The sequence below is a fragment of the Triticum aestivum genome, chromosome 4B (assembly GCF_018294505.1).
Source record: "Triticum aestivum cultivar Chinese Spring chromosome 4B, IWGSC CS RefSeq v2.1, whole genome shotgun sequence".
NCBI lineage: Eukaryota > Viridiplantae > Streptophyta > Magnoliopsida > Poales > Poaceae > Triticum > Triticum aestivum.
Window position 1 is genome coordinate 85,294,605 of NC_057804.1, and position 10,481 is coordinate 85,305,085.

Sequence of the window (10,481 nt, forward strand, 5' to 3'; positions counted from 1 at the left end):
GGGGGCAGATGGGTTAGCATGGGCCTTCAACTGGGCTGGCCGTGTCCCCGGGTATCGTGGATGTTGAACAGGAAGTATCGGCGTTTTTTCTTTTGTTTTTAAATCGGAAACAACGACACGTCCAGGATACGGGTATCACCGCCGTATCACGCGTATCGCCGTATCGGCGACGTTCAGTACGCCGATACACAAGTTTTTGCCGTATCGGTACTTCGTAGACAGTTACAGGGTTTTACGGTGTGAGTTTCAGCTGGCAAATCACGATTGGATCAAGGGGAGTGAGGGGGCCCACCCACCTGGGTGGGGCGGGGGGGCAATGTTTAGTTGGTTAGGAAGGATCTCGCATAAGCATGTAAGACCCCGTAGGTCTAGCATTTTTGACTGACGCACTCTTCATCGGCCATGAGCTCTCTCCCTCTGTCGGTCGTGAGCTCTCTCCCTCTGCCGGGGATGATCCCTGACCCTCACCCTTCGAAACACGCGTTATCGCTGCCTCTTGTAATCTACGATCTCGCTGCTCCTTCGTCTCCTGCCATGCCTTGGCCTACTCATAGCCCTCCAGAGGTAAACAACAGATGAACACGTATTCATGACTGTTTTCCTTACTCCAATTCATACAACCGTTGTCGACAGTAGACTATATTGCTTTTTCAACATATCACCCACTCCTGCATAGATAGATTATGTTTGTACTTTGACAACAGTAGACTAAATTCCCAAAAAGATGTATGGGATGATTTTGTAGATAAAAGAAGTACGGGATGCCTGAATGACCCCAGCTATGAATCGGCTTGCTTGAAAACAACCTAGCTTGTGTATCAGTTATCAGTTTTATCGAGAAGCTTGTGTGTTCTTTCCTGTATTTTACATTTTGTATGTCAGTTGGCGTTGTGCTTTTGTACCCAAAATCATGTATGGACCAGTCTGAAGTTGCAGAAAACACCTACTTCGTCACCTAAATGACACCACCACCATCCCCTCTCCTCCACCTCCACACATGGGAAGGGAAAAACAGTAGCGATATCTGGATTTCAAAAACTGTTCATGAATTTTAAAAAATAGTTCGGAATTCAAAAATGGTTTACACATTTGAAAAAACGTTTTTGTTTTTGGATTTTAAAAAATGTTCATGAATTGTAAAATGTTCTGAGTTTCAAATTTGTTTATGTATTTGAAAACATTTCCTGCATTAAAAAAATCATTAATTTGAAAAAATGTTCCTTTAAAAACTGTTTGTGAATTTGAAAAATATTCCCAATTAAAAAAATGTTCATGATTTTGAGAAATATTCCCGGAATTCAAAAATTGTTCACGAATTTGAAATATCTTCCTGGATTTTGAAAAACGTACTGGCATACTTGAAATAATTTTCGGAATTTCTAAAAAAGATAGTTATTTTAAAATTGTTCCCATATTTCAAAAATTCTTCATAAAATTGAAAAAAAATCTAGTTTTCAAAAAACAAAAGTCATGAGTTAGAAAAATGTTCCAAATTCAATAAATGTTCATGATTTTGAAATTTTTCCTGGATTTTAGAAAGTTTCACGAATTTGAAAAAATATTCCATAATTTCACAAAATGTTAATTATTTCAAAAACAAATCAAATTTCAAATAATCTTCACCAAACGAAAGTATTTAGGATTTCAAAAAAATATTCCTGAATTTGAAAATAAAAAATGAAAGAGAAAAAATGACATTGAAAAAAGGAAAAAGAAACCAGAAAAACTGATCTGGAACGGATCTAGAACCTCTAAAACCGGAAAAGGGAACTCGTTGGGCTGTCCAACTGTACATAGCGGCAGCACAGGGTAGGGATACCACGCTATTCCCCAACCTAGGCGCTAAATAGGATCGGCCCCAAAAAACATAGGAAGAGGACAAGGAAGCCACACCCAAATGACACCATCATCATCCCGTCGTCTCCACCTCCACACATCGGAAACCAAAATCCAAATCCAAATGGCACTACCATCATCCCCTCTCCTCCTCCACCTCCACACATGGGAAGGAAAAAACAGTAGCGATATCCAAAGCAACTCATCGCGGCACACCACCAGTGCACGAACAAATGCAAACACCAACCATGCCGACGCCCATGGCCACGCGGCCGACGTCGACAATGGCGGCGAAGCTGCCTGCGCCGTCGACACCGCGGCAATGCTACCTCCTGCCAGGCCGCCGGGCAGGGCTCGCGCGCGGCGCCCCCTCGGCGTCGTCGAAGAAGCGGAACCCGTGGCTCGACCCGTTCGACGACGGGCCGGACGAGGAGTTCGACTACACGGGCGTGTACTCGGGCGGGAAGCAGGAGGAGGACCCGCGGCCGCCGGAGGACGCGGAGAACCCGTACGGGTTCCTCCGGTTCCCCATGGGGTACATGCCGGAGCTGGACAGCCTGGCGTCCAAGGTGCGCGGCGACGTGCGCCGCGTCTGCTGCGTCGTTTCCGGCGGGGTCTATGAGAACGTGCTCTTCTTCCCCGTGGTGCAGATGCTCAAGGACAGGTACCCCGGTGTGCTCGTCGACGTGGTGGCGTCGGCGCGCGGGAAGCAGGTCTACGAGATGTGCAAGAACGTGCGGTACGCCAACGTGTACGACCCCGACGATGAGTGGCCGGAGCCCGCCGAGTACACCCACCAGCTCGGCGTCATGAAAGTATGCTGCCCTGCTCATTCGGTTCATCGAGTCGAGTCGAGACTAACTGAAGCTGAAGATGAATTTGTCTATCTCTGGCTTGTGCTGCGCTTGATTGGCAGAATAGGTACTACGACATGGTCCTGTCGACCAAGCTGGCAGGGACGGGGCACGCGCTGTTCCTCTTCATGTCGTCGGCGCGCGAGAAGGTCGGCTACGTGTACCCCAACGTCAACGGTGCCGGCGCGGGGCTGTTCCTCACCGAGATGTTCAAGCCGGCGACCACCAACCTCGCCGACGGCGGCTACAACATGTGAGCTGCTCGACGGTCACCTCATCTGTTACCATCAAGATTCAAGAACCACTCCCCCAGGAGCCAGGATTCTAAAAGACGTACTGGAAACGTTTGATCAGGTACCAGGACATGCTGGAGTGGCTGGGCCGGCCGGCCAAGGGCGTGCCGCAGCAGCCGACGCCGCCGCTCAGGGTGTCCATCTCCAAGAAGCTGAGGGCGGTGGTGGAGGACAAGTACAACCGCGCGGGCGTGGAGAAGGGCAAGTACGTCGTCATCCACGGCATAGAATCGGACTCCGTCGCCAACATGAAGTCCCGGGGAGACGACGACTGCCTCCTCCCCCTCGAACTGTGGGCAGAGATCGCCAAGGAGATCAGGTAGAAGCTCTGCCTCTGCACTTGCTTGGTATCAACTACAGCCAACTTGGCATCGTCCTAGCAGTCCTGACCGGAGCAGTGATCTCTTGGCGTGCATGCAGCTCCGGAGGCAATGGGCTGAGGCCTCTGTTTGTGATGCCACATGAGAAGCACAGAGAAGAGATCGAGGAGATTGTCGGCGAGGAGACGGCCTACCTGTTCATCACTACTCCTGGACAGGTAGGTTATTCATCCTCCTGCTTTTGCTTGTTCAGAACCACAAATCTCCTGCAACCTCCGCGAATCGATCATCGTTTTGACACTCTGTTTTCTATGATCATTCATTCCCCACAGCTCACATGCCTCATCAATGATTCTGCCGGCGTTGTGGCGACCAACACCGCCGCCGTCCAGCTCGCCAACGCCCGTGACAAGCCATGGTAGAGTAGACTCACAAGATTGTTCTTGCAGAATATGAACTGCTGACGCGCCATGTGACATCTCTTGTTTTTCTTACTCAGCGTGGCGCTGTTCTCCTCCAAGGCAAAGGCGAGGCTGTTCCTGCCGTACGCGGAGGAGAGGAAGAGCTGCACCGTTGTCGCGTCGGCGACAGGCAAGCTGGCCGGCATTGACATCGAGGCGGTGAAGAAGGCGGTCAAGGACTTGGAGCCCGCTCCTAGCTTCGCATTGGCACAAACATAATCAATTGCATCGTCTTCATTGGGTTGTACATAGATATGAAAAGCGAGCTCATCTGACCAACAAATGTGACCAAGAGTTCGGTTTCTTTTCTTTTTTGAATGGTCACGGGGAGGGAAAGGCTCCCCACCTGAATATTCAAAAGGCCATGATGCCATGAGATTGGTCTAGTTTATAAGGAAGAAAGGATCGAAAACCTAAACAAATTGACCCTGTTTATGAGAAAAACCGAGCCGAAAACCATACAAGAGAGGGTAAAACAAGAAGAGAAACAAAAAGAGAGGACATCCAGACAAGGCGCGCCTAGCTAGCAGACCAAGGACAACACCATTTCTTGTAGTTACTTCAGTTCAACACACAAATATATACTGACGCACCCCGTGTCTGTAGACTTCTCTAAATAAATGATCAAATCTAAATGTACGCGACAGTTGACGAAACAGTCCGCTTTCATTCGGTGAGGGAGCCCTCTTACACAGCAGATCCTAGAATAGCCGGACAATCTAAATGCACGCGACTACGTTGCCGAAAGATAATACAGGTAGGACTGAATACAACGTGAAGACACGCCATAGCCTGAGTTCCACGACAGCCCCGCCAGGAGGGGAAACAGCGTTGCGGGTCGGCACTATCGAGTCAAGACGTATAAGAGTCTTCATCTAGAACGCTGGGCATGGAGAGAAGAACCACAACAACATCCTCAAGACGAGCACAAAACCCGTGAGCGTCGCCGCCGTCGACACCAAAGCATGTGCTTTCATTCGGCAGCTCACACGTGCCACCAGGATGCGCCCAGCACCGCCTCAACAAGCACAAACCACCAGATCTAGATCTGAGTGATGCTACTATCCGCGATAGAGAATGCACCTGAGTCACCCACCGCTACGCCCCTTCGCCACCCAGAAGATCAAGAGACATAGGCAACACCGTCACCATGATGCCTGCTGGATAGGCAAACATGCAGACCACCATCCGGGGCTATCGCGCCGACATCCATGCTCCCAGACACCAGAAACCATCCACGTCACGGCCACCCAATCTCAGTAGGAGGAGGGAAAGGCACCCCCTTCACTCCTAGCCCGACATCAGCCACCGGGTTTGGATCGGTGCCTCCATGGTAGGAAGTGTCCACACCTGCCTCCCTAACCTATCCCAATGGGCCGGGGGGATACAACCTAGTGACAGCCGACTGATACGTCTCTGTCGTATATACTTTTGCAAACACTTTTGCCTTTGTTTTGGACTCTAACTTGTATGATTTGAATGAAACTAACCCGGACTGACGCTGTTTTCAGCAGAATTGCCATGATGTTGTTTTTGTGCAGAAAATAAAGATTCTCGGAATGTCCTGAAACTCCACGGAACACCTTAGAAAAAATAAAGAAAAATCCTCGCAAAAGATGAAGACCAGGGGGCCCACACCCTGTCCACGAGGGTGGGGGGCGCCCCCCTGGGCGTGCCCCCCTACCTCGTGGGCCCCCTAGTGGCCCTCCGACGCCAACTCCAACTCCATATATTGGCCTTCAGGGAGAAAAAAATCAGAGAGAAGAAATCATCGCGTTTTACGACACGGAGCCGCCGCCAAGCCCTAATCTCTCTCGGGAGGGCTGATCTGGAGTCCGTTCGGGGCTCCGGAGAGGGGAATTCGTCGCCGTCGTCATCATCAACCATCCTCCATCACCAATTTCATGATGCTCACCGCCGTGCGTGAGTAATTCCATCGTAGGCTTGCTGGACGGTGATGGGTTGGATGAGATTTATCATGTAATCGAGTTAGTTTTGTTAGGGTTTGATCCCTAGTATCCATTATGTTCTGAGATTGATGTTGCTATGACTTTGCTATGCTTAATGCTTGTCACTAGGGCCCGAGTGCCATGATTTCAGATCTGAACCTATTATGTTTTCATGAATATATGTGAGTTCTTGATCCTATCTTGCAAGTCTATAGTCACCTACTATGTGTTATGATCCGGCAACCCCGAAGTGACAATAATCGGAACCACTCCCGGTGATGACCATAGTTTGAGGAGTTCATGTATTCACTATGTGCTAATGCTTTGTTCCGGTTCTCTATTAAAAGGAGGCCTTAATATCCCTTAGTTTCCAATAGGACCCCGCTGCCACGGGAGGGTAGGACAAAAGATGTCATGCAAGTTCTTTTCCATAAGCACGTATGACTATATTCGGAATACATGCCTACATTACATTGATGAACTGGAGCTAGTTCTGTGTCACCCTATGTTATGACTGTTACATGATGAACCACATCCGGCATAATTATCCATCATTGATCCGGTGCCTACGAGTTTTCCATATACTGGTTCTCGCTTATTTACTTTTCCGTTGCTACTGTTACAATCACTACAAAATACCAAAAACATTACTTTTGCTGTCTTTACTTTTGTTACCGTTACCACCACTATCATATTACTTTGCTACTAAACACTTTGCTGCAGATACTAAGTTTCCAGGTGTGGTTGAATTGACAACTCAGCTGCTAATACTTGAGAATATTCTTTGGCTCCCCTTGTGTCGAATCAACAAATTTGGGTTGAATACTCTACCCTCGAAAACTGTTGCGATCCCCTATACTTGTGGGTTATCAAGACCTTTTTCTGGCGCCGTTGCCGGGGAGCATAGCTCTATTCTTTGAGTCACTTGGGATTTATATCTGCTGGACACTATGAAGAACTTGAAAGACGCTAAGACCAAGATTTTGCCCTCAACTACGAGGGGAGGTAAGGAACTGCCATCTAGCTCTACACTAGATTCTCCTTCTGTTATAAGTAAGCTTGCGACGCCTAAACCTGTTACCGCTATGAATTCTGATATGTCGCATGTTATTGATGATGCCACTTCTGCCATGCATGATACTTGTGATGAAACTACTTCTATGCTTGATACTACTGTGCCACTTGGTGAATATCTTGATGAGCAAATTGCTAGGTCTAGAGAAAGAGAAATTATTGAACCTGAACACGATGATGTTAGTGACGATGAACCTATGCCTGCTATTCTTGAGGGTTATCTTTTTGATGTTGAATCTTCTGCGGCTATTTTTGCTTGCCAGGATAGACGTGAACTTAAGAGGTTACTAATTAAATGGAGTAAAGAATCTTTTAGAGGTAGAATGAAACCCGACCCTGCTTTTGCTACTTCACCTATCTGTGTTCCTGATCAGGACTATTATGATTTTTCTGTTGATCCCGATATAATTACTTTGGTTGAATCTGATCCTTTCTATGGCTATGAATCTGAAACTGTTGTGGCACATCTCACTAAGTTGAATGATATAGCTTCCCTGTTTACTAATAATGAGAGATCGCGCTATCTTTATTTACTCAAAATATTTCCGTTCTCGTTAAAGGGTGATGCTAAGATATGGTATAATTCTCTTGATCCTGGTTGTGTGCAAAGTCCCCAGGATATGATTTATTACTTCTCTGCTAAATATTTCCCTGCTCATAAGAAACAAGCTGCTTTGAGGGAAATATACAATTTTGTGCAAATTGAAGAAGAGAGTCTCCCACAAGCTTGGGGGAGGCTTCTCAAGTTACTTAATGCTTTGCCTGATCATCCTCTTAAGAAACCTGAAATATTTGATATCTTTTATAATGGACTAACTGATGCTTCCAGAGATTACCTGGATAGTTGTGCTGGTTCTCTTTTCAGGGAAAGAACACCGGATGACGCTGAAATTCTATTGAATAATATGTTGGCTAATGAAAATAATTGGGCACCTCCCGAGATACCTCCTGAGCCAGTTCCTGAGCCAATTACTGAGCCTATTCCTAAACCAACTCCGAAGAAGAGAGGTGTTCTATTTCTTAGTCCCGAAGATATGCAAGAGGCAAAGAAATCTATGAAAGAAAAAGGTATTAAAGCCGAAGATGTTAAGAATTTACCTCCTATTGAAGAAATACACGGTCTTAATTTACCGCCTGTTGAAGAAGTATATGATCTCAATTACTTATTTACTGAAGAACCTCCCGATATCCCGACACAGGTAGTAAAGGTAAATTCTCTCTATAGATATGATAAAGCTGAAGTCCCTCCTACTAAAATTGCTAGTCAGTGCTTGGATGAGTTTGATAACTTTATGTTTAAGCAAGATGACTTTAATGCTTATTTTGGTAGACAATTAAAACAAGATGCTTATATGATTAAACGCTTGGGTGATTATATGGCTGATATTAGAGGTGAACTTAAACTTGTTAGCAAACATGCTTCTATGGTTACCACTCAAGTAGAACAAGTACTTAAAGCTCAGAAAGAAGCGCTTGATGAAATGAATAGTAAGAAAAATGATTATGCTGTTAGAGTGGCTACTAGAACCGGTAGAATGACTCGGGAACCTTTGTATCCTGAAGGCCACCCTAAGAGAATCGAGCAAGATTCTCGGAGAAATGATATTGATGTACCTAGTTCTTCTAGAAAGAAGAAAAAGAAAAATGATATAACTTTGCAAACTTCTAGTGAACCTATTGCTGAGCCACCTGAGAATCCAAATGATATTTCTATTTCTAATGCTGAAACACAATCAGGTGATGAACATGAACCTAGTGATAATGTTAATGATGATGTTCATGTTGATTCTCAACCTAGTAATGATAATAATGTAGAAGTTGAACCTGCTGTTGATCTTGATAACCCACAATCAAAGAATCAACATTATGATAAAAGAGATTTTGTTGCTAGGAAACATGGTAAAGAAAGGGAACCATGGGTTCAGAAATCCATGCCTTTTCCCCCGAAACCATCCAAGAAAAAAGATGATGAGCATTTTGAGCGCTTTGTTGAAATGATTAGACCTATATTTTTGTGTATGCGATTAACTGATGTGCTCAAAACAAATCCTTATTCTAAGTATATGAAGGATATTATCACTAATAAAAGAAAGATACCTGAAGCTGAAATTTCCACCATGCTTGCTAATTATACTTTTAAGGGTGGAATACCAAAGAAACTTGGAGATCCCGGAGTACCTACTATACCATGCTCCATTAAGAGAAAATATGTTAAAACTGCCTTATGTGATCTTGGAGCCGGTGTTAGTATTATGCCTCTCTCTTTATATCGTAGACTTGACTTGAATAAGTTGACACCTACTAAAATATCTTTGCAAATGGCTGATAAATCAACTGCTATACCTGTCGGTATTTGTGAGGATGTGCCTGTTGTGGTTGCAAACGTTACTATTTTAACGGACTTTGTTATTCTTGATATTCCTGAGGATGATAGTATGTCTATTATTCTTGGAAGACCTTTCCTTAATACTGCAGGGGCTGTTATTGATTGCAACAAAGGCAATGTAACTTTTCATGTCAATGGCAATGAACATACGGTACGCTTTCCAAGGAAGCAACCTCAAGTTTATAGTATCAACTCTATTGGAAAAATTCCATCGATTATATTTGGAGGTTTTGAATTTCCTCTCCCTACTGTCAAGAAAAAGTATGATATACTCATTGTTGGGGATTTTCATATCCCCGTTGAGGTAACTTAGTGCTATTCGAAATTTCTCCGGTTCCGTGTTAATCGGAATGAGCTCGTTAACAAGACTTGATCAACCTTGTTAGTGGATTCATTTTGATGATCACGAGATGGATGAAACTAGAAGCACAACCTTCTGTACCCTCTTTATATTTTCTTTATTTAGTAGAAATAAAGTAAAATAGTATTTTTCTGTCTGTCTCCTGACTTATCCGCTCAATATAAAAATATCCCGAAAATAAAAGTCCTCAGAATGCCATGCCAATTTTTATGATTTTTTCGGGAATATTTAAGAATTTACTGTGCAAAAATCACCGCGGGGGGAGCTGCCACCTGGCCACGAGGGTGGAGGGTGCGCCCTACCCCCTGGGCGCGCCCCCTGCCTCGTGGGCCCACGGTGGCCCTCCTCCACTTATTCCTGCACCCATCTTCTTCCTCTGTCTCACACAAACACGAAAAACCAACTCAAGCACGAGTTCCAGCCCCCGTTGCTGTGATTTTCGATCTCCTTGCTCAAAGCACCTCTCGCAAAACTGCTTGGGGAGATTGTTCCTTGGTATGTGACTCCTCCATTGGTCCAATTAGTTTTTGTTCTAGTGCTTTATTCATTGAAAATTTGTGTTGCATAGGTGACCATGTTCTTGAGCTTGCATGTCAAATTTATATGGTTCCAAGTAGTTCCAATGCTTTATATAGGCTCTAGGCACTTGTAGGAGTTGATGCTATCAATTTTATTGAAGTTGGTTCACTTTTATTTGAAGTTACTAAAAATTTCAGAAATTTTCAGAGGAAACAATATGTTTAGGAGGATGTTCCAAGGTGGCCCTTCAAGGAAGCAAGGTCCCAGGCTTGCAATACGTGATGCTGACGAGGAACCACCAAGAGATGCTCCTGTAAGGCCCTGTGAATGGACTTCGGAAAATTTTATGAATCAAGTAGGAATCAAAGAAGAGTTTAGCGCATATTTGTGCAACGCTGGTCTTGAGGACTTTGAGGCTGACAAATGCC

General features: G+C 45.1%; 1 protein-coding gene across 1 annotated transcript; it reads left to right on the top strand.

Annotated features, from left to right (window-relative positions):
* Window positions 1-1,950: 1,950 nt before the first annotated feature.
* Window positions 1,951-4,158, top strand: LOC123091170 (photosynthetic NDH subunit of subcomplex B 1, chloroplastic). Its single transcript, XM_044512588.1, has 6 exons — window positions 1,951-2,651; window positions 2,753-2,943; window positions 3,045-3,302; window positions 3,404-3,521; window positions 3,636-3,721; window positions 3,803-4,158. Exons 1-6 carry the CDS (start codon window positions 2,070-2,072, stop codon window positions 3,981-3,983), a joined length of 1,416 nt encoding a protein of 471 aa, XP_044368523.1. The 5' UTR covers window positions 1,951-2,069; the 3' UTR covers window positions 3,984-4,158.
* Window positions 4,159-10,481: the final 6,323 nt, after the last annotated feature.